Raw genomic sequence first — 26,988 nt, 5'->3', positions numbered from 1 at the left:
GGTTTGATCTCCTTGCAGTCCAAGGGACTCTCCTATGGTATAGGAAATGATATTCAATATCCTAGGATAAACCTTAACGGAAAAGAATATATGTATAACTGAGTCACTTTTCTATACAGCAGAAAGGACCACAACATTGTAAATCAACTGTACTCCAATAAAAAACAAAGAAACAAACAAATAAATTTAATGCAAAATAAACTCTGCTGAATAAATATAAAAATTTTAACAGGATCTGATCCTATACTGTTATCTCATGTATCCTACCTCATCCTAAATCCAACCCTGTCAGAATGGGTCTTAGTTTAAAATTCAGATATTTTGCTCATCAGGGATTTTATATTGATCCTTAAATTTTTATTTGTCTATATGACTCTGGGGATTTTGGTGTTCCTCAAATTTTGGGTGTCAGATGAGTACCTTATTTCCCTTACCTAATTTCAGGCCTGCATAGGATTCACTCTGGGTTCTCACCAAATGACCCACAGAAAAAGAAGAAGGAATTAAAACACATACAGAGTTTATGGTTTAATTCAGTAGATTTTTTTTTTTTTTGAAGCGGAATAAAAAGATTCCAGCTCAGCAATAGTGGAAGGATAAATGAATTTCACTCGAGGCATGACCCCATGTCCACAGGGTGCAGGAAAACCTGCACCAGTGCCTCTGAGAGAGGAGACGAGAGAACGGCAGACTCTGATGATGGTCTCAGATTATTCAGTGTATCTCTGGATTTTAGCTGGCCCCATGTCATCACAAGTGACAACAATAAACCCCTCTGTGGCGAAAACATGGTAGTTGCAGGCAGGATATCTGGTGCCTTCAATGAGCTTACAGACTGTCATTTTGAACTTGATTTCACTCAGGAAGCAGAGACTGGGGGCATGGTTTTGGCAAGTCACCCTCCTGGGAGAACTGCAAACACTGTTGATATTTCGAGGCCTCTCATGGATGAAGAAATGCCCTTTTTTGCAGGTGTTGTTGGGTTCCTTGATGACTCTTTGTATGATCATGTGGTTGCAGTACCTTATTGGAATGTCACTCTGAGGGTAATCCACATGCAACTGCTCTAAAGTTGCCGCCATTGCTTCCTCATCCAGCTCATTTTCCCAGAATAGAAGCACCAGGAAGATTATCACCATTAGTATCATCAGGGTTATGAGATCTTTCACATGTTTTGGTCTAATTCCTACAGAGGAAGAGAAGACAGCAAATATCAGAGAATGATCAGATTCCACCAGCCCCATCCACTGACTTTCTCCCCTGTGCATGCCTGCTCAGTCATGTTCAACTCTGCGACCCCATGGACTGTAGCCCACCAGGTTTCTCTGTCCATGGAATTTTCCAGGCAAGAATACTGGAATAGGTTGCCATTTTCTACTCCAGGGATCTTCCTATCCAGGGACTTTCTCCCCTAGCCTTTGATATTTTATTTCCTTCTCTCTGTTAATAAAAACCATGATAACCCTGCAATGTCCAGCTAGAGGTACAGCTCCCCAAGAAAGCCCTTTCTGACCATTTCAGCTCTCAGGCTGGCATTGAACAGTTCTCTAATTATTCCTGGGTTTTGGTGGGGGTGGTGGTCTCCACAGCTTCTTAATAGTTGGTATCTCATCACCTATTTCTCCTAAATCCATCAGAGTGCTTAATACAAAGCAGAACATACAGAAGCTATTAAAAGTACCCCATATCTGATTGTTTTATTCTTATTACTAAACAACTTTCTCTCCCATAATTGTCTTAACCTTGATCCTACCCAATTCCATATGCTTTTTAGCACTGTCTACTAATCCTTTCCTCCCAATTCCTTCCCAATCTCTCCTTCTGTTGATCTTACTTGGCTTTGTGCTAGACCCTCTCACCTTTCCTTTTTGCTGTAACTCTCATAGACAACATATCCTTGTGATCATGGATCTCAGAAAGTCCTTTGTGTCTCACTGTTCCCAGACAATAACTGGTAGGGAGCCAGCTGAGTGTGGGCAGGTCCAAGTGGAAAGAGCAGAAAGGGAGGAGCCTGTAGGAGGGGAGTGTGCTTGGCTGCCTTCAGGAAGAGAAGTTACTTTCAGAGGGACAGTTGGGTAAGGCAGGTCCTGTATGTGTCCTCATTAAACAAGCAGTGACTTTTCACAACACTTATAAAGTCCTGAGTCTAGTTGTTTTCCAAATTTTCATCAATCCTTACTACAAACTTGTGAAATAGTTGTTATTTCCATTTCGTTAATGAAGAAATAAGTTGCAGAAAGTTTCAGGCAGAGATACGATATGGCAAGAATAATAAAAATCTCACCATCTCAATCCTTAAGCCTTGAATTCCAGTTTCAGCAAATTTCATTCCCATGTGGTGTCCAGGACAGGGCAGAAACAATTCCTGGACATTAACATGAGTCTTGATAAAGCCCTAGGCTCTCAGAGAGCGTGATTTCCAAACTCTGCTGAACTTAGGACTCTCTGAGGCATTTTTAAATGCCACCTTGAGGCATCCTGCCTCAGTTAGTGTTGGGTAAGACCTGAGTCTTGAGTATATTAAAAGTTTTCCAGTGACTCTAATATGCAGCAAAATTTGAGAACCACTGAATTATAGTATACATTGGACACCTACATGGAAAATTTGTAGATAAGGGCGTTAAGTAAAAGATAGTGGCTCAGGTACTGAGACAATAGAATTATTTTTGTTGCCAAAATCTTACAGTCTTTGATATAGGAATGGGAAAATGGATTTAATTTTGCTCTTTTTTGCTCTGAAATGATTTCTCTTTTGGAAAGACAGCTACACAGTCTCCTTCGTATGTATCTGTATATGTCTTTCTGATTGTCATGTAGAAAGCTATTTGAGGGGTAAAATTTATCTAGGAGATAGACAGTCCTGGAAAAGCCTTCAAAGAATGTGTCTCTTTCTATTCAATAAAAATAAAAGCATAATTCCAGACCATGAAAATGAACATACAGGAGGTTTTTATTTACTTTCCCAAAATTTTCACTTTGGCTGTCCTTTCACAATTCAAACTGTCCTGTTTTCATATGTACTACAAAAATGCCACAAAGATATAAGGGCATAATTAATTGTTGGTGAAATTTTCAATTAACAGATTTTGATTTGCACATCTTGCAAAAACATTTCTGTTGTATAAAAAAGAACTCTATGTATTGTAACTTGTTCACTGTTTCCTGCCAGGATTTCCAAGTTGCTAAAATACAGATATGATACTAAGTTTACAGGCAAGGAATCAACTCTTGTTACAAATTTATCCTCAACTAAAGCAACTAGGCCTATCTCTTATTTCAGAGTATTACCCTTTCGCAATAGACTTGAGACTGGGTATAAATGTTTTATAGTGCTGGCAGCCAAATGGAGAAAACATTTGTAATGCCTAAAACCAACCAAAGATTAATACCTAGACATAAGGAATTCCTTCTTTCAGTGGTTCAGTTCAGTCGCTCAGTCGTGTCTGACTCTTTGCAACCCCATGGACTGCAGCATGCCAGGCTTCCCTGCCCATCAACAACTCCCAGAGCTTGCTCAAACTCATGTCCATCAAGTCGGTGATGCCATCTGCCTTCAATCTTTCCCAGCATCAGGGTCTTTTCCAATGAGTCAGTTCTTTGCATCAGGTAGCCAAAGTATTGGAGTTTCAGTTTCGGCATCAGTCCTTCCAATGTATATTCAGGACTGATTTCCTTCATATCGACAATAAAAAGACACAAACACTCCAGAGGAGAAAAGATTGTCAACAGTTATGAAAAGTAGATTTCAGAAGAGGAAGTCAATGCTTAACTGTGTTGGTAATCTAATAAATGGAAATTAACATAAAGAGATAAGTGGTTTATAACCACCAGATTATCAACAACTAGAAAATCTAACATCAAGTGCTGGAAAAAAATGTTAGTAGGCTTGAAAAACTGGTGTAGTGATATTAGAAAGTAATTCGGAAGTATTTGGTGAAATTATGAATGGGTATAATCTGAGACCGTGTAATCTTATCCCGAGCATAGACTCCAACAGAGTTCTTCCAGATGGAATGCGTACAACGATGTTCATCATGGCATGATAAGTGGCAGAAAAGAGCTAAAGGTAACTTAAATGTCCCGCATGACAGAAATGGACAGGTAGAGATGTTTTAGATAAATAAAATAAAATCGTATAAAACAGCTTCAAATAATGCACTAGTTTTACAAATAGCAACATGTATAGAACTCAAAAACATGGTGCTGTGTGAAAAAAGAAAAATCACTGCCAGTTGATTTAAACTGAAAACATGCATGCTCCAAAATAATATATTTTCCAAGGATATACAATATCTAAATAGGATGGAAGAACATACTCTAAGACAGATGCCCATGAGAATGAGAGAAATAGAAGCAAGGATAAGGAATAAAAAGGAAAAGTAATAAAATTGAATAAAACCAGAGAGGCTGTAAACAGAATATGATCAACTTAGTTCTGTGCACCTGAAGACGGAAGGGAGGGAAGAAGAAAAGAGGGAAAGAAGGAAGGATGGAGATGGAGGAGGAAGAGGAGAAGAAGGAAGCGGGGAGGAAGAGCAGGGGGAAACGGAGGAGGAGGGGAGGAAGAAGGAAAGGGATTATCAGATGATTGCATTCAACCTAAAGTTCCCACCACTCTCCCTTTGCTAAGTCTCAGGTCTGTGTCAGAAGAAGACTGCAGGAGGCAGGTAGTTGCTGGAAACTAATATTAGTGCCAGGATGTAAAACAACATAAGTATTTCCTCTCATGACTCATCCTGTCAAAGTAATGAGCTCTACTCCAGGATGGCTAGAAACTGACCCATGTCCCACATTGTCCCTGTGACAAGGCAATGGCCTCAAAGGGACAGTGGAGTAAGCAAACACTTACTCTGGATGCCTTCAGCTGCCACGTATGACGTTTGGCTGTGTAGAGGCCACCAGAGGAGAGAACACATGGAGGGAGACTTCCAGCTGCTCCAACTCCCTCAGGAAACTGTGGAGCTTATTCATGTCTCACAGATGTGGTTGGCTACTCTTGCAAGACTTCTGCAGTTGCCCAATGCCTCGCTCACCTTAAAGCCATGTAGCAGATTGTATTTCTCCCCAAAATGGCCACAGTATATTTCTATCCCACAGTCTCTTCCAGAACCTTATCACTCCCTTAGCAAGATGTAGAGTCTGTCCTTTCCTGAGAACAAGGGTGGGCTTCTGTGCCTGATTCCATCATGTAGCATCACATGACCTCTCAGCCGAGGTCACAAGCGTCCACTGGGCTGTGGTTCTCCTAGGACATTGACTCTGGGTGTCCTGCAGAAAGAAGTCTGACTTTTGACACCGCACGGGGGGAGGCCATACAGCAAGGGAAATGCCCAGACGGCTCCACCCGTTTCAGTTCCCTGTGTATGAAACCACATACAGGACCTCAAGCAAGAACTGCCTAGTGAAGTTCAACCTCCAGATTTGGGGTCGAATGAGTGTTGTTGTTTTGGGCCACCATGTGGGATGATCTGTAAAGCAGCAGTCGACAGACAGACTAAAGAGCTCACCATTCTCCCAAATCTCCCTAAGCAAATCCAATTGCACCAACTTTTAGCAAACAGTATTATAGACACCACTGAAGTTTTCTTGGATAGAGAGTATAGAGATGCCCAGGGTGTTTTCCCCACAGGATCCAAGAATGTTCCAGACAGACCTAGGCTCACTTGCTATCTCCTGCAGAGGAAATGTGATGGAACAGATGTTTGGAGGTTGCTTTGACTTTCCCTGGGAGTGTGGGAGCCCTCCCTGGCACAGAGCCTCAGTTGTCACACAAACAATAATACAAAACTAGTTTTTAAAATCTCCATCTGCTGTAAAACTCTCAAAGTTCCCTTTTAACTCCCCCATCTCTCTCCATCTCTAACTTGAGAGCCTCCCTTCTCCATGGTGCCAGCTGTTCTGTGTCTCCTGGATTCCACCTGTCCTTCTGTGCCCCCACCTTCCCATCAGTACCTTGTAACCAAAGCAAGACCCCTCCCAAGAGGAGGTTTTGGGGGAGAATGGATACATGTATATGTATAGCTGAGTCCCTTCGCTGTTCACCTAAAACTAACACAACACTATTAATTGGCTGTACCCCAATACAAAATTAAAATTTTTTTTAAATAAATAAATAAAATAAAAATTTGAGGTAAGTCTGATAAATTATATTTTTTAAATCAGGTTTCCCAGGTGGTGCTAGTGGTAAAGAACCCGCCTACCACTGTTGGAGACATCAGAGACGCAGTTTCCATCTCTGGAAGAAGGGTATGGAAACCCACTCTAGTACTCTTGCCATACACAGAGGAGCCTCGAGTGCTATAGTCCATAGGGTCACAAACAGTTGGACATGACTGAAACGACTTAGCACGCACGCATGGATAATTTACAATATTGTGCTAGTTACTGCTGTACAGCAAAGTGATTCATTTATACATACGTACACATTCCTTTTTACATTCTTTTCCATTAAGTCTGATGAATTAAATGAAAATTTATATAATAAAGTACAAAGTATGATTTCATTTTTGTGAAAACAAATATGTTCTTGAATGTTCTTCAAAAATGTCTGGAAAGATATCAGGGGAAAAAAAAAGACCCTTCCAGATAATTAATTCACTTAAAAAATCAGTGCAGTATTGTAAGTAACAAATATTTAGCTGCCTAACAGGTATAGATCTTATTCTACAAACTTAGGCAAGAAAATTTGCATCACCTTATTGTTTCTATATCAAATTAAAGCTAATTCTAGGTCTTCTGTCCTACTAATCTGGGAGAAATTCAACGTGGTTGTTATTATGGTTTTTTTCCTCCCAGGGTCCCAGGGGCATTTAGAAACATCTGTTAGCCAATAGCAGTAACCAGGAGACAAACATTCTTATCAACTTCCCTTAAAAAACTCCTTGAGTACAGGTTTCACACTCAGAATTCTTGACTCATGGTTGTACTAAGACTTAGTTTCCTCAGTCACTGTTTATATGGGATTTTTGTCACCTACTATAAGGAAATTTTGGAAGAAGGCAATGGTAACCCATTCCTGTACTCTTGCCTGGAAAACCCAATGGACGGAGGAGCCTGGTAGGCTGCAATTCATGCGGTTGCTAGGAGTCAGACACGACTGAGCAACTTCACTTTCACTTTTCGCTTTCATGCATTGCAGAAGGAAATGGCAACCCACTCCAGTGTTCTTGCCTGGGGAATCCCAGGGACAGGGGAGCCTGGTGGGCTGCCGTCTATGGGGTCGCACAGAGTCGGACACGACTGAAGTGACTTAGCAGCAGCATAAGGAAATTTTATCATTCACATGTTATTTATTTACCTGTGCCAGACACTATTTTAGACACTTGGGACACATCAGTGAAAAGACAAAAATCACTATTCCCCTCTGAGTCTGAATCAATCCTTAATATGAAAATTGATAATTAAAATACAAGAGCTGCACATTTACTCTGCCTAGCCTGTAGGAATTATATTTCAGGGTAGCCAAATATCTTTCATGTGATAAAGGAAAGTTCTTATTTAGGGAAGAATAATAACTAATACAAATCTAGACAACTTATTAAAAACCAAAGACATCTCTTTGCTGACAAAGGTCCATATAGTCAAAGCCATGGTTTTCCCAGTAGTCATGTATGGACATGAGAGTTGGACCATAAAGAAAGTTGAGCACTGAAGAACGGATGCTTTCTAATTGTAGTGCTGGAGAAGACTCTTGAGAGTCCCTTGGACTGCAAGGAGATCCAACCAGTCAATCCTAAAGGAAATCAGTCCTGAATATTCATTGGAAGGACTGATGCTGAAGCTGAAACTCCAATATTTTGGCCACCTGATGTGAAGAGCCAACCCGTTGGAAAAGACTGAAGGAAAAGGAGAAGAGAGCAGCAGAGGATGAAATGGTTAAATAGCATCACTGACTCAATGGACATAAATTTGAGCAAGCTCTGGGAGATGGTGAAGGACAGGGGATCCTGACATGCTGCAGTTCATGGGATTCCAAAGAGTTGGACACAACTTAGTGACTAAACAAGAACAGTAACTAATGGATATGAAAAGAATGACAAAATCACCAGGAGTTGATAAGAGCCACATTAGTGACAAATCCGCACCCCATCCATATCTGTCCTAGCTGTGTTTTCTGTATAGGTCGGGGGGCTCCTGCCTGGGGTGCTTGCTCTGGCCGCCCCCTCCACCAGATGCATGATGTCAGTCCCTCACAGACGCTGTGCTCGCTCACTGTCCTCCTTCAAGTCTGCCAATGAGGCCCACGCAGACCAACCCACCTGAAATTCTAGCCTACACATGCTTGACCCGCACTTACATGTTCTACTTTTTTCTTTTCTATTTCATTTATACCTTCTAATATATTATGTAATTTACATTTTTATTTTCATTGTTGTTATGATCTGTTTGCTGCCACTTACAAGTAGGCTCCATGTCCACAGTACTCTGAACAAGCTCCCCTCAGGAAGGAAAACATTTCCAACTCCTTGGTCCCTTCCCTGGATTTGACTCACAACAGTTAAGAGTGTGTTGTGGTGTAGCACCAAGGGCTGGTGCTTAAATGCCCTCCCATTAAGAACCCAGGAAGCTTGTCTCAGGAGTGCCAAGAAACGGAATGATGGATGAAGGAGGCATGAGGACTGGAGGGAACTTTTTGCTCACCTTACTGACTGGATGAGCTTAAGCAGCTGAGTGTATGTTCTGAACCATTCTGGACTCCGGAAGCTCAGAATTCCTGTGGATTCTGAGGAATTGTCCGTACAGAGCCTACTAACTGGAAAAGACCCTGATGCTGGGAAAGATTGAAGAGTGGGGCCTTGGGGCCAATGCCCTCAGAGACTGTTTACAGTACTGTATTTGTCTTTGACAAATGAAGTTTATTGAAAGAAAAACAGTTTATTATACTCAAATACATACATATATGTATATAGCCCTTGGACCTACTGATAGGGGAAGGAGATCAAAGATATATATGTATCAGTCCTGAATATTCATTTGAAGGACTGATGCTGAAGCTAAAACTCCAATACTTTGACCACCTGATACAAAGAACTGACTCATTGGAAATGACCCTGATGCTGGGAAAGATTGAAGGCAGGAGGAGAAGGGGATGACAGAGGATGAGCTGGTTGGATGGCATCACTGACTCAATGGACATGAGTTTGAGCAAGCTTCAGGAGCTGTTGATGGACAGGGAAGCCTGGCGTGCTGCAGTCCAGCATGTGAAGAGTAGGACACGACTGAGCGACTAAATTGAACTGAACTGAACTGAACTGAAATATATATATAGAGAGATGTAAGCTTTAGAAGAAAACTTTTGAACAATTTATTATAATTAGTATATTTATTAGAATATATTTATTGATTCTAAATACTCTTAATCAGCTAAGTGTTAGTGTTAGTCGCTCAGTCGTGCCCGACTCTTTGCAAACCCATGGACGGCAGCCCACCAGGCTCCTCTGTCCATGAGATTTTCCAGGCAAGGATACTGGAGTGGGTTGCCATTTCCTTCTCCAGGGGCTCTTCCAACCCAGGGATTGAACCCAGGTCTCCTGCACTGCAGGCAGATTCTTTACCAACTGAGCTACAAGGGAAGCCCATTTAATCAGCTAAGGCCCTCTCCTATTCCAAGTATCCTTTTTGGAATATCTTTTATTAGCTTTTTTTGCTTTTTAGCTTATGTGTTAATCTTTTAGCTTATGTGTAAATCCCTAGACTTTGTGTACATTCTAATACACAACTTGTTTTGAGGGAAAAAAAAGTCTAAAAAGATCACCTTTACATGCTTCCCAAATGGCTGCTAATGATAGAAAGCCCAAAGTAATAGTCTAAACAAAATGAATGTTTATTTCTTGTGTAAACAAAGTGAAGTCATTCGGTCGTGTCTGACTCTTTGTGACCCATGGACTGTAGTTGGCCCAGCTCCTACAGGACTTTCCAGGCAAGATCCTGGACTGGGTTGTAATTTCCTTCTGCAGGGGATCTTCCTGACCCAGGGATTGAACCTAGGTCTCCCACATTTCAGGCAGACTCTTTACCTTCTGAGCCACCAGGGAAAAACCTAAGGTAGTTAGCCTAGGATTAGTGCAGTGTCCCAAGATGCTGGCTTCTTCTCTCTCACTGTGTGGTTTCTGTGTCATGGTCCAGAAGGCTGCTCTGAACACAGCCTTCCAGTCTGCAGTCCAGCCAGCGGGCAGGGAGAAGACAGGTAGGGAAAGGGCATGCACTGCCTTTTGAGGACACGTCCCAAAGCCTCTCACACTATTTCCAGTTATATCTCATTGGCAATAGCTTGGTCAGACCCAACTCCAAGGGACACTGGGAAACTTAGGGTTTATTCTGGGTGGGCATGTGCCCAGCTAAAATTTTGGCTCCCTATTACTACGAGAGAAGGAGAGAAGAAACACTGGAAGGACTTCCTGGTGGTTCAGTGGTTAAGACTCCATGCTCATAATGCAGGGAGCATGGGTTCAATCCCTAGTTGGGAAACTAATATCCCACATGCCACCTAGTGTGAACAAAAAGCAAAACAAAAAACACTGGAGGGCCACCTTGCCTTCAGGCAAATGTCGTTCTGTGAAATGTTAATGAGTGTACTTCAAGAAAAAAATTTCCTGTTCTCAAGTTAGAGGAAACACTGTTCATTATATCCCTTCCTTTGCAGTCACAAGATTCACAGAGCATGAGGTTCTGAGAAGCTCAGCATTAGAGAAGCTTGACTAGTTTCATTTAATTCAAGATTTTTCAAATTGATTTGAGCTTGGAGCATCATTTGAAGGACATCACTATTAACAGTCAAAGGAACAGGGTTCTATGAAAGATCGCTTGGGGAAAAAGTGCATGGGATGAGGAGACCTAGATGGCAAACTAGGAGCCAGGCATCTGAGTGGTAACAAAGGAAATAATAAGCCAAAGGGAATGTAACCTAAATAGACCTACTATTTTAGATTTGGGAGATTGCCCTCCCTTGTATAACAATAATCCAAGCTCCATGCTTCATCACTATTAGAATTCTAGTTCCCTTCTACAAATGTTCAAGAAGATCTCTGGGGAGAACTTTAATCTCTTGTTAAAACAGATGCTCCGGTTTTCTTCTTGGTTCATCCCTGGCTTCTCACAAGTGCTTCTCCATGGGGCTGCAGCTGTTTCTGGCCTGTTTCACCCTTCTCCCAACGCCTGGACACAGACCTGCCCTATATTCACTAATACACACAAAACACAAGGATATGGAGTCTAACAGACTTCCTGAACATTTTTAATTACAAAAGGGAAAAAATACCTTAACACTGATTTGTACATCTACTAGTCCTGCCATCCATCAGCAGGCCCTTCACCAGGTATCCTTTTCAAATTGTCCTTTTTCTTGGCCACTCTGATACGGGGTATGCTTACTCCCCTCATCACCCCATACTTTATATGTCCTCTTCCTCAATTGCTGGGCCTCCATGCCCATCCACAGTGGTGACCACAGTTTCAGAGGAGCTCGGCCTGAGGGGTGCTCATTACTCCATAAGAAGAGGCAAGGGCCCCCCTTGAAGATGCATCTTCTGAGTACTTTACCATAAAGCTGAGGAAACACAAATTGCCCATGCCAAAGAATGGGAATGGAAGGAAGGTGGGGAGCATGTTGTGGAAGGGCTGATGACCTCACAGTCAGTCCTCAGCCACTCCTTAGTCTATCACCACCTGGCTCCCACAGATTCAAAAAAAAAAAAGAGGTGCAGGTGGTGGTTTCTAAGGGAAATCCATCAGAGTCCCTTGGCTACTGATGAAAAATACAGAAACCTGGGCTTTACCCTAGACCCATAGAATCAAAATCTCTGGACATGAGGCCCTGGACTCTGCATTTGTAATTAGTAGTCCATCTCCGGTGATTATAATGCTCCCTGATATTTAAGGATCACCACACTAGATGAGCCTCGAGTTGGTAAATAGCATCATAATTTGTAGAGTGGCACCCACCCCACAACTAAGCTGAGTTTTCCATTATGACGTGGATTACTCAACACCCTAATAGGAAACCACAATGTCTGGGTTCACAGCTTCCACAGGGCAAAGGGTAGGCACTTGTCTCACATCACATGACGCAGCCAGCTCCTCAGAGTGCTCCCTCCCTGATCCTGAAGAAGGATTAGTCTGTATTTCTCAGTTATAGTCCTTAACTACTTGTGTTCAAGACGGTTCATAGGGATCCTAAAGATAAACTGGAGAGATCTGAGTTCCACCAGGGAGGGAGATTCCAGGATCAGGAAGGGAGGAAGGGAGTAGTAAGACCACGTGTGTCTGCCTTGGAAGCAGGGATGACTGGCAGAGAAAGAGTGAATACCTTGAATTTAGCAAGCTTGCTTAAAGCAGAAAGTACTCCTCACCCCCACCCTCCACCATTCTCTAGCTCTCTCTCTCTATTTCTTTATCACCCAGATGCCCACCTTTTAGCATTACTCTTAAGACAGAAGGTGGGAAGTACTTCTGAGTTGGAATCTGTTTTCTTTCTTCACTGCTCATTTTCACCAAGCAGCCCTCCCAAACCATTTTCACCTACTACTCTGATGTGGGCAACAGTCAAACAGCTCAAGCTTCTTTCCAACCTTGGAAGTGGAGCTTGCAATTTCTGCTGGTTCCCACCAACTCTCAGGCATTTGACATAAGCCCACCTATCAATCAATATCTCTTGACTGCCAAGCAAAGGGCACGGGACTTTACCAGTTCCTCCAGTAATTTTTTGAATTAACCACTTTGTCTTATCCTTGAGTGCCATACAAAGCTTTCCTCCCAGCTTCCTGTACACAGCTTAGCAGTAGTGACTACCATGTGGTGTGGCAAAGAATGTCTTCGGCTTTCTCTCCCCCACGCAGTGTGCTTCTGGAGAGCCAGAACAATGTACTTGCTTGCTCTATCTAGCACACTGCCTGGTACTCACAGGAGATCAAAAAAGGTTTATGCAATGGATGAAAGATTTCAGACCTTTTTCTTCTTCTGTGTCACTTCTCAGCTATGTCACTTCTCAGAGTCACAGTTCCTTCATCTCTAAAATAGAGGTGGTAGAGAAAAATAAAGGAAGAATTTGACTATAAGGTAAACAAAGGTTGTCCGGCCTCTCCAGACGTTCTTGTGCAATAAGACTCTTTTCATAAATCTCAAGCACTGTGACTTCAAAGAAGAAAGCAAGCAAAATAAATCAGGAAGAAAAGAGCGGGGTGGGGTGGTGGAAGAGATACGAACAGCCTCCTCTGAACGATAAATATATGAACCACAGGCTGTGGAGGGAAGCGGAGGCGAGCGGACCGTACAAAGTATATTCCTCAAGTCACCCTCCCCACGGACAATGACTGTCCCACGGGGTAGCATGGCCGAGTGGTCTAAGGCGCTGGATTAAGGCTCCAGTCACTTTGGGGGCGTAGGTTCGAATCGCGCTGCTGCCAAGTGTTCCTTTTACCTTTGCAAATAAAGGCTCTGAACTACGTTTAAATGACCCCGGAAGCTATCCTCTGAAGATGAGGATTCTCTGGCCACCACTTCTATTTCCCTCCAGGCTGGGGGAGTAGCCATGTGTTTTCTGCCTCCCACGCTGGAGTCAGGGTGCTACACGTGCGTGTGTGGTCCGTGTTTGACTCTGCGGGCCTCCTCTTTCCTGTCTGGAGTCTCCTCCAGGCAAGAATACTGGAGTGGGTTGCCTTTCCTTTCTCCAAGGGATCTTCCCAATCCAGGGATCAAACCTGCATCTCTTAGAGTCTCCTGCATTGGCAGGCAGGTTCTTTACCATGAGTGCCACCTGAGGAGTCAGGGTGAGCTATGCAGAAACAGGAGGCTAGATCCCAGGCAACAGTCCCAAAAGTGGGGAGCAGAACTCTGATTCAGGAGTGAGATGGAATAGCCTGTGAAATGGCTTAAGGAATTGGCATTCTGATCATAAATATATTTCCCTAAATCAGAAAACACTATTGCCAGGAAAAAAAAAAGGCATGAAGCCACCCCTATTCTGGAAGGGTTGATTGGCTACCTTTGGCAACTCCAAAGCTGTTTCCTAGATAAGCTGTTACTGGCAGGATTCATGCCAGTAGGAATACAGGAAGGCATTCATTCAATACCTTCACAAGCCTCTGGGCCCTCTTCCAACTGCCCTCCCACTACCTCACCTGTCTCCATCCAGGTGAGTAAGACTGGAGCTTGCCCATGTCCAAAAACAAGCTGCTGCTGATTTGGGCAGGACATGTTCTGAATCAGAGGCTATTAACCTCTCACCCTTGCAGGCACAGCCCCAGGCTATGCACACAGGCAGTGGGAGGGACTGTACTCCCTTGGGGGCAAACCAATTTTTTTTTTTTTGATAATTTTTTTGTCTTCCTGAAATGACAGCCACCAAGTGGTAGGCCAAGGGAGGTCAGGTTGAGGGGAGACTGCCCTAACTGTATCTAATAGCTACTTGGTAAGCCTTTCTGATGCCTACTTCTGAGAAAGCTTTGAGCACAATGTACCTGACTCCTCATGTGTGTCCCAGGCTGAGCCCTGAACAGTTTCCCTTGAGTCCACATTGAGGAAGGAGCATTAACCCGTCCTTCCCCTACAGCACCTCCAAGCACATTCACACCTTTCCTACCACTCCCATCTCTGCTGTCCTCTTGGGGGTCAATTCCAGTTTCCCTGAAAATCAGATAAGATTCCTTCAAATGATGATTGCCTGACCCCAATCATTATTAAGGCTTTAAAGAACCTAGATGCAATTTTAAAAACAAAAGTGAAAGTGAAGTCATTCAGTCATGTCTGACTCTTTTCGACCCCATCCGTCCATGGGATTTTCCAGGCAAGAGTACTGCAGTGGATTGCCATTTCCTCCTCCAAATTAAAAATAAATAAATAAATAAACAAAACCAAAAATAAAGCCCACCACCAACAAAAAGAAAAAGAAAAACACCATCCCTTTTCAGAGGCCTCCAGCTAGAGCAAAATGAGCAGTGGCCTGGGAGTCATGAAAGCTAGGTTCCTCTCTTTACCCTGGCTTTGCCACTAAATAGTTCTGTGACCCTGAGCTTAATTCCACGGGGGCCTCACTGACCTGCTCTGAAGTAGCTGGGAGCTGGCAGATTTGGTGGAATGCACGAGATGAAAACAACGAACAATTTTAGAGTTGATACAACACATTCATCCGTAAACTTCCCTGATGTGGGGCTCTGGGCTTGCTTATTAGAAAGCTGACACAGGGGTTCTCCATGGCTTTGTTGTCAACACTACTAAACCACAGTAATCTTTGGAAAACACAAATTTCGTTCTGTGCCTGTGCTCTCCACCGCCCCCGCCGCCCCACCTAAACTGTATCAGTGGCTTTTCATAAGCTTTAAAATAATGACCACAGTCCTTACCTCTGCCCACCAGGCCAGGCAAAGGAGCCTCACCGCAAACCACTCTCCCTGTCTCCCTAACCCTCCTTAAACTCCCCTTTTCAGATCCCTGAACTCATCAGGACTCCTCTCAACTCAAGATTTTAACATCTAGTTCCTGCATATGTGCCTTATGCCCTTCACCCCTCCCCATTCTACCCGCTTAAACCCTGTGTGTTCCTCCTTGCCTTAGGCCAGCCTTCCCAGAAGCCCCAGCCTAAATGAACAGTCTCTGTTTTGCTGGCATCACACTCTGTACTTGTCCTTTTTGGCCCTTATCACGAGTATATTAAATTAACTGTATTTCTCAGTTTTTGAAAAGTTATTTGATTGTCTCATGAGGGTAGAAACCACATCTGTCTGGTTCCCTGAAGTAACCTCTGCTCCAAGCACAGAGTCTGGAATACTGCAAATGTTCAGCAAATGTTTGCTCAATAAATACTCTTTAACTACTCTTAAAATCCAAGACTGAATGTCCTAAAAGAACTAGATTTCACCATTAAAAATAGTATCAAAAGGCTATCCTTGGCAAAATTTAACAATCCTTTTTGATACTTTTTGGTGGGAGCCTGTAGCCCCATATGGACATAAGATCAGAAAGATCAATAAAAGAAAAGAAAAATGTTGATTCACCTCTACTTGAAGATTTTAAATCTTTGATTGTCACTCTGAACCTTCACCTTTAGTTAAAGAAACAGCTCAAGAGTTTTGCTAATGGGTGCTAGCTCTATTTTCTGCTTTCCCTGTATATCCATGGGATCCCATGTACTTTAATAAGTAGTTCAGCTTAATCCCACCAACACCATCTCCCTGGACAGTAATATAGCTTTTTCCCCTGTAAGATCCACCTCCATATACTGCACACGGAAGATTCAGCAAAAAGTAATGAGGTCCTTGAAAATTAACTTTTAATCTGAAAGCTGTTGTTTAGTCGCTGAGTCATGTCCGACTCTTTGCGACTCTGTGGACAGCAGTGCTCCAGGCTTCCCTGTCCTTCACTATCTCCCAGAGTTTGCTCAAACTCATGTCCATTGAGTCGTTGATGCCATCCAAACTTCTCATCCTCTGTTGCCCCCTTCTCCTCCTGCCCTCAATTTTTCCAGCATCAGGGTCTTTTCCAATGAGTTGGCTCTTCGCATCAGGTGGCCAAAGTGTTGGCGCTTCAGCTTCAGCGTCAGTCCTTCAGTGAATATTCAGGGTTGGTTTCTTTTAGGATTGATTGGTTTGTGTGGATCACAACAAACTGTGGAAAATTCTTAGAGAAATGGGAATACCAGACCACCTTACCTGCCACCTGAGAAACCTGTGTGCAGGTCAAGAAGCAACAGTTAGAATTGGACATGGAATAATGGACTGGTTGAAAATTTGGAAAGACATATGACAAGACTGTATACTGTCACCCTGTTTATTTAACTTATATGCAGAGTACATCATGCGAAATGCCAGGCTGGATGAATCATAAGCTGAGATCAAGATTGAAGGGAGAAATAACCTCAGATATGCAGATAATACCACTCTAATGGCAGAAAACACAGAAACTAAAACTTCTCTTGATAAAGATGAAAGAGGAGAGTGAAAAAGCTAGCTTAAAACTCAACATTCAAAAAACTAAGATCATGGCATCTGGTCCTATCACTTCATGGGACACAGATGTGGAAAAAGGAGAAGCAGTGACAGATTTTCTTTTCTTGGGCTCCAAAATCACTGTGGATGGTGACTACAGCCATGAAATTAAAAGACGCTTGCTCCTTGGAAGGAAAGCTGTGACAAACCTAGACAGCATATTAAAAAGCAGAGATATCACTTCACCAACAAATATCGGTATAGTCAAAGCTATGGTTTTTCCAGGAGTCATGTAGGGATGTGAGAGCTGGACCATAAAGAAGCCCGAGCACCTGAAGAAAAGATATTTTCGAATTGATGCTTTCAAACTGTGGAGAAGGCAATGGCACCCCACTCCAGTACTCTTGCCTGGAAAATCCCATGGACGGAGGAGCTTGGTGGGCTGCAGTCCATGGCGTCGCTAAGAGTCAGACACGACTGAGCGACTTCACTTTCACTTTTCACTTTCATGCATTGGAGAAGGAAATGGCAACCCACTCCAGTACTCTTGCCTGGAGAATCCCAGGGACGGGGGAGCCTGGTGGGCTGCCGTCTATGGGGTCGCACAGAGTCGGACACGACTGAAGCGACTTAGCAGCAGCAGCAGCAGCAGCAGGATTTTAGACTGCAAGGAAATTAAATCAATCATCTCCAAGACCCTAATGGAAAAACTCATGGTAATATTTGGTTTGTCCACAAGGGGGCAGATTTCAACTGGTGGTCATAGCCCCTGAGAACAGTCACTTTGCCTATTAATACCTATCTTGTGACCATCAACAGGTTTTCACTTCTTGTTTTATATACTCCTCCCAGCATTCTCCCTACATATGAGCACTGTTTCCTTGACTCACAGTCACAGATCGCTTATCATGAAACCTGGTCAAGTGAAGTTGATAAAATCCTATTGGATTATACAGCTCCTTTTCTTTCTTTTTCCTCTTCTTCTGCAATCTCCCTTTTATGGACTTTTGTTCCTCATCTTATTAAGTCCATTATTTTACAGACTCTAACAGAATGGCCCTGCTAAATGCAACCCTACAGTGCCTCAAAATACCATGTGGTTCAGAATTTGCCCAAGCAGCTCTGTACTTCAGCAGCTCTGCCTGGGGAGAGCTTGCTATAAAAGTCAGTGGCACTGAGGCACAATTTACAGCTGTGAGAGCCCACTTTGTGCCTTTCTTAATGTCCTACTGGGAGAACATTTCAACGCTTCTGTAAAGCATTTGCAGGTCCATACTGTGACCGAGGAGAGCTGCCAAAGAATATATTGCACACATGGCCCCGCTCTCAGGCTTTCTTAGAAGATGGCACATGCATAGGACACCTGACCCTGCAAGATCCCTCTGTTCAAGCTCCAATACCTCCATGCTCTTTATTCCCTTCAGCATCCAGAATCAGGGATTCCTTTTTCTTTTTTAAAATATTTTTTAATGTGGACCATTTTTTTAAGTTTTTATTGAACTTGTTATAATATTGCTTCTGTTTTATGTTTTGGGTTCTTTTTTTTTTTTTTTGGCCCCGAGGCATGTGGGATCTTTGCTACCTGACCAGGGATTGGAAAACCATCCCTTGCATTGGGGCAGAGAGGTCTTAACCTGGGACTGCAAGGGAAGTCCCCAGGGATTCCTTTTTGATTTAAAATAATTCATACGGGGAATTCCCTGGTGATCCAGCAGTTAGGACCTTGCTCTGTGGTTAAAAATAAACAAATAAAATAAAACAATTCACACAATTTATTAAACAAATATTTCTTGAGTATCTATTAGGTGCTAAGAACTGTTCCAGCCTCTGAAATAGACTTTGGCAGTGAAAACAACAATTACAATGCCCTGTCCTCACGGAGCTTCCATTAGTGGCTGAGGAAGGAGAATTAAACAACAGCAGGAGCACCAGCAAAAGTTAGGTGCTGGTCCATGCAAAGAATGTAATTAAAGTAGAGACAGAGGAGCAGAGAGCAAAGGGAGTGGGTGCTATTTCATACAGAGTTCTCTCTGGTAACATCTGAGCAGAGATCTTAAAAGCAGGATTGGCTCAATAAGATTGGCTCAGACAAGATTCAAAGCAGAGAGAAGAGCATGTGCAAAGGCACTGAGGTGGGCATTTCTGAGAACTACCATAGGCTAATGTAGTTGGAACACAGCTGACAATGGGCAAGACATTAGAGATGAGGTCAAAAAAGTGAGAGGAGTCTAAGGAATGGCAGAGTCATGTACAGATTTTTGAAGTCATGGCAAGGAGTTTGATAAAATGTGAAATGAAACAGAGATGCATCAAAGGATTTTAAGCAGAGCAATGATTTTCTCTCTCCTAAGTTTTAATCCCCTTCATGGATCATAGCCGTGTCATGGTGAAGGGGCTTGCATAACTTGATAAAGCTATGAACCGTGCCGTGCAGGACCACCCAAGATGGAAGGGTCATAGTGAAGAGTTTCGACAAATCATGGTCCACTGGAGGAGGAAATGGCAACCCACTCCAGTATTCTTGCCTGGAGATCTACATGAACAGTTTGAAAAGCCAAAAAGATATGACAGCAGAAGATGAGCCCCCCAGGTTGGAAGGTGTCCAATATGCTACTGGCATGAGATGGTTAAATAGCGTCACCAACTCAATGGATATGAATTTGAGCAAACTCCAGGCGATAGTGGAGGACAGAGGAGCCTGGCTTGCTGCAGTCCATGGGGTCACAAAGAGGCAGACATGACATAGCAACTGAACAGCAACAAAGGTTTTAATAGGATTATTCTCTCTGTTAACACAAGTTCATGTGCCTGACTTACCGTGAGGTGAAACAAACTGAAATGTTGGAGTTTGGAGCAAGAGAAAAGTTTATTGCAGGGCCATAGAAGGAGACATGGAGAAGGAAATGGCAACCCACTCCAGTGTTCTTGCCTGGAGAGTCCCAGGGACAGGGGAGCCTGGTGGGCTGCCATCTATGGGGCTGCACAGAGTCGGACACGACTGAAGTGACTTAGCAGCAGCAGCAGAAGGAGACAAGGTGGCTCATACTCTAAATTGTCTAAGCTCCTGAAGGGTTTCAGGAAAGCATTTTTGTTTTTGACTGCACAGTGCAGTATATGGGATCTTAGTTCCCTGACCAGGGACTGAACCTTGTCCCCTGAGTGAAAGCATGGAATCTTAACTACTGGACCATGGGAAGTTCCTAAACAAAGCATTTTTAAAAGCCAGGTGAGGGAAAGGGTCACAGGGTATGTGATCATGCACATTTCTCTGACTGGCTGATGGTGAGGGAACAGGCACTGTCACAGGAGTTAACAGTATCAGTCCTTAGGCTCCAGAGGCTGGGGACTATGTGTTCATGGTCATCAAGTAGTTAACATCTTCCATTTGGTGGGGGGTTTTCATATCTCTAAAACAACTCTGAAAATACTATGCATCAAATACTGTTATCTAGGTACTTCAGAGAAGAGTTAAGGCAGAGGATATGAGAGAAGGCATGTTCTGGGAAGGCCCCATAGAGTCCTTCTTGTTTATGTCTATGCTGCCTTGCGAGTATACACAAGGGCCAGTCAGAGAGGCCTGTTGATGGGCTATTGTAATAGTGCAGGGGCGAGGTCGTGGTGCCTTGAAGTCCAGAGATGGTGGAGGTGGTGAAAATGTTTAGACTCTGGAAATATTCTATAGGTATAGACAATATTATTTGTTACAGGACTGAAGGTAGGTTACAAGAGAGAGCACTAAACAATGATTCCAAGATCATTTGTTTTACAGTTCTTCCAAATGTCTTAAGAGGTACTAGAAGGTACTCAGGAAAATAATTAAGAGTGAAGTAAAAATTTGGACATGAGTTTGAGTGAACTCCAGGAGTTGGTGATGGACAGGGAGGCCTGGCATGCTGCAATTCATGGGATCTCAAAGAGTCGGACACAACTGAGTGACTGAACTGAACTGATTGAACTGAAAAATTACTTATGGTTTCTAGGTCTTGTTCATCAGGTGAGTCAGAGTGCATCTGACTGAAATAAAGGGGTGTGAACACTGCATATCCAGCAGGTAGGGAGTGAGTAGGGTGAAGGTCATGAACTGAGAGTCTAGCCCTTGTGTAGAGGATGAGAGTTACCACCCCTCCCACCCCATATCCCAGAGAAAAGATTGTACTCAGAACCAAACTTAAGGAGTGAAGAGGAAGTACCAGCTGGAAGAGGGTGATTCTGAGGCAGGTGGAATGGGATGCAGGATGTCTAGTTGCTGGGATACTGGGCGTGGTCTCCAGGTGTGGCCTGTAGAGCACCGAGGTAGCATCTGTAACTCCCAGGCCAACCTTAATTACATTTGAAGATCTGTTATGAAATGACCATCCTCAAAGACTTTGGTTTCATTGGTTTGGGGTTGGACCCCCAGTGAATGATTAAACAGATCTACAGGTTGAGGCTAATTTGCAGGCATGTATGAGTACCCCTGTCAAGAAGTTCCTTCCCAGGGTGCTACTCCACAAGAAACTCCCACGCCCCTACTAACACACCCAAGGGCTCTGGAATGTTAGGTTTGAATGCGGGAGGGAGTCCAAGCTTTCGGTGACAAGACACGTGGTCACACTTGTTGACCTGTGGAGGTCCCAGGACCCAGTGTGGGCCACAGGCTTACTGCCTAGGAAAATTTCCACCTCCCTAAGTTCTGAAGGAACACTTTCTGTTTAATAACAAGAAACTACAAAAGAGAAATGATACCTGACTTTAGAAATAATGATTTTGTAGAAGAAATTTTATATGAAATATGCTTAATAACATCTGGCATTTATCCTCGTGATTTAAGAATACAACAAGGAATATTTGTCTAAAGATATGTTTAAATCTGCAGTAGTGGAGTATAAAATGGTGCTCCTTACTGTACTAATAGCTACATAGGATGCTTGTTTAACGTGATGGTGTTTAACATCAACAAATCAGAGGCTTTATGGGAGGCAGGCAAGGGAAAGACAGCTGACTAGGAAAGGAAAAAGTAGGGCTCGTCCGGGATTTGAACCCGGGACCTCTCGCACCCTAAGCGAGAATCATACCCCTAGACCAACGAGCCACACGATTTATTCTCTTTTCAAACTTTAGTAAAGAAACTTTCAGCCACGTTTACAGTTGGTTGTAAAATCTTCTTTTGCTAACTATGGGCGTGGGTGACACCTAGTGGAAGAATAAATCACTGCACTCTCGTCCACATTAAGGATTGCTATTTCACAGATCTTTTTTGAGAAAAAAATTCAGGATCAACAAAAAATAATCGCGCCGCATGTTTTCGCTTCTGAGTGAGCCAAAGACGCTGCGGGAACGAAGGTAGGCAATTGCATTTGGGACAGTCACAGGCCGAGGGGTGATCCTGTGATATTGGGGAGGGGAGTGGACCCGCGTTGCTGACAGAGCATCTGTTTTCGGTCCGCTGCGGGCTGGACACTGGGGCCCAAGTGGGAGGCTTCTTCAGGCTTCGGCACATTACTGACTGGTTCCTGGGCTCGGTCAGGCTGGGACTTTTCTGGCTCTCCCTTATAAACTATGGAACTCACCGCCTGGCGAGCTTCTGCGTCTCCTCTAGGAAGATCCAGGCGCTTTCTCGCCGCAGGACCCCAGACTCAGCAGCTCAAGGACCGAAGGCTCTCGCCGTGTGGCGCCTTCCACGGAAAGCACCCCCAAGACCCGGGAGGGCCGACTCTTCCGGGCGACCAGACTGTGCCCGGCCCAGGCAGGCGCTCGGTACCTGTTAGAGCTAACAAAGGTTGTCCAGCCTCTCAAGAGACTCTTCCCATTAATCTCAAGCACTGTGGCTTCAAAGAAGAAAGAAAGAAAATCATATTAGGAAGAAAGGGGGAGGGGCGAAATACGAAGAGCCTTCCACAAACGATAAATATATGAACCACTGGGTGTGGAGGGACTGGGAGGAGAGAGGATCATATACAGTACGTTTGCATGTTGCCCTCAGTCGGTAGCGTGGCCGAGCGGTCTAAGGCGCTGGATTAAGGCTCCAGTCTCTTCGGGGGCGTGGGTTCGAATCCCACCGCTGCCAAGTGGTTTTTGAAACCATGCGGATCAAACATCCTTGACTCCTCTAATCCTGCCACTTTAATACAGTTTCTTGACTTATACTTGATAGACAATCTGGACTTGCCCGGTTTTGCGACTTCCCATGCTTCTGTTCATTGGAAAAGATCCTGTTGCTGGGAAAGATCGAAGGGAGGATGAGAAGGTTGAATGGCATCATGCAAGCTCCGGGAGACGGTGAAGGACAGGGAAACCCGGCGTACTACTGTCCACGGGGTCACAAAGAGTCGGAGACGACTCGCGCCTTAACAACAATCATTGTAATAAGGTCATTCTACATGAGTGTTTTCTTTTTTTTTTAATTTCGGTTTTTGTTTGTTTGCTTGCTTGTTTTTTAACAGGCAGTGTGGAGTAGGAGAAAGAGGAAAAAATAAGAAAGAAAAGACACCACAGTATATGATACTGCATAAAAACTCTTTTAAAGGATAATATATCACACACGCTTAAAATGGTGATTATGTTAGTATATTTCAGACCCGCGTTCCTTCAGGGGCGGGAAAAGCAGTTTGTATTTAGCACTATTTGAAGTTTCCAGGCAGTTTTGTTACAGCCAAACGCTCTGGGAAGCAAACTCACTCAGGACAGCCTGGATAGTGGAGTGCAGTTTATTACACGGCGGGTCCCAGGCAGAGTTTCCTCCTTAGCCAAGGACCCCTATCGACTTGGTGACAACCTTTTATACAAAAGTGTACGTGCCCAAGCCCACATCTCCAAATTCTCTAAAGTCCACTCTGGACAATGTTAGTAAGAAAACAATCAGGTTACAGACATAAATTTACATTCTAAAGCTATCTGGACATAGAGTTTAGTCCACATCAATAGGTACTGTTAAGATTACATAGTGGACATTGCTTTCCTTCTAGCTCCGGGAGGTCTAGGTACGGAGTCTGCCTGGTCTGGTTTTTATTCTCCAGGGAGGCCCGCTTGGCTGTTGGTATTTTATCTCTGTGGCTCCCCAGGTATGTAGTCCAAAGTTCGCCGAGAGTGTAATATGGAGTTCCTGTTCTTTTTTAAAAATGGAGTCCGTCCAGTCAGGGCAAACTGCTCCTTTCCTTCTTCAGTTTCCCATACACCGTTTTATTTTACTGAACTGGATTCCTGGCGCTAGGCAAGAAAAGGGAACTTGCAATCACTTCCATTTCACAGCAGATGCACTGCGAGGTCTAGAGACAGGCTCTCGGAGCTGCCACGTCAGCCTGCCAGCCAGGAGGGTGGGGAATCGCATCCTCAGACAGAATTCAAAAACAACTCATAGTTCTCCGTAACTTTACCATTTCTCATCCCTAGGGGTCCTCTGCCGCAACTTTACAAAGCAGAGTGCTGCTAAGGCACGTCAGTCGTGTCCGACTCTGTGCGACCCCGTAGACAGGAGCCCACCAGGCTCTCCCATCCCTGGGATTCTCCAGGCAAGAACACTGGAGTGGGTTGCCATTTCCTTCTCCAGTGCATGAAAGTGAAAAGTGAAAGTGAAGTCGCTCAGTCGTGTCCGACCCTCAGCGACCCCGTGGACTGCAGCCTTCCAGGCTCCGCCGCTTGGGATTTTCCAGGCAAGAGTACTGGAATGGGGTGCCATTGCCTTCTCCGTTCAAAGCAGAGTAGAGAGAACAAAATGCGATAGCCCATATAGTTTAAATAAATTACCAGAAACAAACAAAGACGGGCTCGTCCGGGATTTGAACCCGGGACCTCTCGCACCCTAAGCGAGAATCATACCCCTAGACCAACGAGCCACGATAAAATAGCGTTTTATTTCCGCCTCAAGGCTCAGGCACGTCACTAGGCCACGTCACTAGGCGTTTCTCAAAGAAATGAGTTTGAGTGCCTTCTACCGGCAGAAATGCGTGTCTGTTTCCCCAGCGAGCGCGTGCCTGAGGCAGCGGAGAAGGATTTATCAGCTGTGATCGTGGATCCAGACCAGGACAGCAGCAGGGGAACTACGTCCACTTGGCCTGAAAGTCTTATCACGCGCTGCCGAAGACAGGGGAGATCTGCCGGAACAGCTGCACTGGTACCCTTGTCCTGCAGCCACTGCTTTAATGCTTAGGAGGGGGAAAAAAAGCGACTCATAGGCCCCAGCGAGATTTGAACTCGCGACCCCTGGTTTACAAGACCAGTGCTCTAACCCCTGAGCTATGGAGCCCTCGCGTGTATGCTGCCTCTCTATCTTCCCTGTTATAGGTGTTTTCAGTAAGTTTACTGTGTTAAATGGGATTTTGACCCAAGCAAAAATCCAAGGTATGCTGCAAAACTGAAAACTTTCTCTGTCCTGTCAACCACTCGAAAAGACTCTGCTTTGAGCAAAGTCATTACTAGACTGTCTTCTAGTCCCTTACCTTGATAATCGGCTGAGACATTGCCTTCTGTTCCTCTGCAGCTCAGAAAGGATGCATAAAACAGAACTCCAGATACCTGGGCACTCGAGAGACCCACCTGAGAATAAAAAGGCGCATATAGAGGGTATCCGATAAGGAGGTTATGGTGCACTGCCTTTCCTTATATGGTGGTGAAATCCACAGAGAAGGTGAGAAGAGGTTTACCACGCGGTTTTTTGTCTTTTCTGAATCCCAGAGCCCCTAACTCTTGTTTGTATGTTGGAATTATTTCCTCTCAAAGGTCCAGGGTTAGGAGCAAGTAGGGAAAAGAGGTGCTAGAGAGGACAATTTTAATCTTTCCTTAAAGACATACGGATTTGCATGTATCCTTGGTATGAATAATACAATTTTTAAAAAAGGATTTTGTTTTCACTTTTTAGAGATCCTGTTTTTCTAAGCTAGTAAACAGGAACTAAAATTGTATTTAACTACAAAAAATCTTGTACTTATTTCTTACTGCAAATATAGCCATAGACTAGAACACTGCGGGGGGAGGGGGAGGGAGGGTTGGGAAGGACTGATTCATGCAAGCCCAAGAAGTGAACCACTTTTATTTAGTAAGGTTTAGATTCTCTCACGATAGGCCTGCTTGTATACTCCCTAATTTTTAATGTCATTTGCCCAAGATCATTAAGTCTGCAAGAAATCTGAAAGTTACTGTAACCTTTAAATTCCATACCTAAATACTTAGCAGACATCTCCTAAAAATAAGAACTAAGAATAAAAGCATAACTTCAGTACCATATTAGACCTAACAACATTTATAACAACTCTGTAATTTAATAGTCCATATTTTCAAATTTCCCCAACTGGCTCCCTCCAATTTTTTTTTTTTAAACTAGATTCAAACAATGTTTCTCGCTGCGTTTAGTTTTAATGTTTCTTTAGTCTCTTTCAATTTGAAAATTCCCCTGCTTTCAGCCTTTCTTTTTTCATAGCAGCTCTCTCATAAGTCTCACATTCTGCATGCTAAGTCGTTCCAGTCGTGTCGGGCTCTTTTCAATGCCATGGACTGTAGCCCACCAAGCTCCTCTGTCCGTGGGATTCTCCAGGCAAGAATACTGGAGTGGATTCAATACTCCAACTGGATTTGGCCTATATATTTTTGTCAGGAACACTACCTCACAGCTTTTTAATACTCTAAGGAACCAAATAATTTTCCAGAATAGATTGTCTAGGCTGTAGACAAAAATAAATTTCTAAGTGCCCAAGCAGAAAAAATGAGGTCAAATAAGATCATTTTATCTATTTGCATGAAAATGCATTGTGTACCATTCAAGGAGCTTTTTTTTCTCCCACAAAAGAGACTTCCTTGATCTCCTTGGCTGAAGACCCTGCATTTTCAGGTTTACTGACCCTAAAGTACCTTAAAATGTCAAGAATTTATATAGAAAAGTAGGCACAATTAAGAGAATCCAATCAACCATTCATCTTAGCAGCATCCAAGTACATCTATGGATAGATAGACAGACTGGTTTCTAAGGTACATAGATTGTTTATCTAGAATATCAAGGAACAAGGCTTTGCAAGATGTTAGCCAAAAAAAAAAAAGTTGTACTAGCCTCAACTTATGCTTTCTTAAATTTATTTTCTGTAGTTTCCCTAGACCTCTGACCCTT

At 43.6% G+C, this 26,988-nt stretch overlaps 1 protein-coding gene and 4 non-coding genes across 10 annotated transcripts; 1 reads left to right on the top strand and 4 right to left on the bottom strand.

Annotated features, from left to right (window-relative positions):
- Window positions 1-515: 515 nt before the first annotated feature.
- Window positions 516-22,769, bottom strand: RNASE12 (ribonuclease A family member 12 (inactive)). 6 transcript variants are annotated; one of them, XM_059890792.1, is made up of 3 exons: window positions 4,850-4,936; window positions 3,390-3,702; window positions 516-1,186 (listed from the first exon to the last, which is right to left on the bottom strand). In XM_059890792.1, the coding sequence occupies exon 3, from the start codon at window positions 1,146-1,148 to the stop codon at window positions 711-713; it is 438 nt and encodes a 145-aa protein (XP_059746775.1). In that variant the 5' UTR covers window positions 1,149-1,186; window positions 3,390-3,702; window positions 4,850-4,936; the 3' UTR covers window positions 516-710. The 6 variants fall into 6 exon arrangements, with proteins under 6 accessions (XP_059746775.1, XP_010807436.1, XP_059746776.1 ...); XM_010809134.4 differs by lacking the exons at window positions 3,390-3,702; window positions 4,850-4,936 and adding an exon at window positions 22,466-22,769; XM_059890793.1 differs by lacking the exons at window positions 3,390-3,702; window positions 4,850-4,936 and adding an exon at window positions 12,943-12,964.
- On the bottom strand, window positions 21,916-21,987 carry TRNAP-AGG (transfer RNA proline (anticodon AGG)). Its single transcript has one exon. It is a non-coding gene; the product is annotated as a tRNA-Pro (tRNA).
- Window positions 22,770-22,880: 111 nt separating the features above from the next.
- On the top strand, window positions 22,881-22,962 carry TRNAL-AAG (transfer RNA leucine (anticodon AAG)). Its single transcript has one exon. It is a non-coding gene; the product is annotated as a tRNA-Leu (tRNA).
- Window positions 22,963-24,655: 1,693 nt separating this feature from the next.
- Window positions 24,656-24,727, bottom strand: TRNAP-AGG (transfer RNA proline (anticodon AGG)). The gene has a single exon. It is a non-coding gene; the product is annotated as a tRNA-Pro (tRNA).
- Window positions 24,728-25,064: 337 nt separating this feature from the next.
- TRNAT-UGU (transfer RNA threonine (anticodon UGU)) lies at window positions 25,065-25,137 on the bottom strand. Its single transcript has one exon. It is a non-coding gene; the product is annotated as a tRNA-Thr (tRNA).
- Window positions 25,138-26,988: the final 1,851 nt, after the last annotated feature.

This window comes from Bos taurus, chromosome 10, assembly GCF_002263795.3.
Source record: "Bos taurus isolate L1 Dominette 01449 registration number 42190680 breed Hereford chromosome 10, ARS-UCD2.0, whole genome shotgun sequence".
Classification (NCBI taxonomy): domain Eukaryota; kingdom Metazoa; phylum Chordata; class Mammalia; order Artiodactyla; family Bovidae; genus Bos; species Bos taurus.
This window is presented reverse-complemented; position numbering and strand designations above follow the sequence as displayed.

What these genes read in the sequence shown, in the direction of transcription:
- RNASE12 (XM_005211530.5), bottom strand. Translation starts at nt 4,916, where the DNA reads ATGTGTTCTCTCCTCTGGTGGCCTCTACACAGCCAAACGTCATACGTG. An exon ending in GGCAGCTGAAGGCATCCAGA is followed by an intron (nt 1,187 to 4,849) that starts GTAAGTGTTTGC and finishes CTTCCTCTGTAG; the next exon opens with GAATTAGACCAAAACATGTG.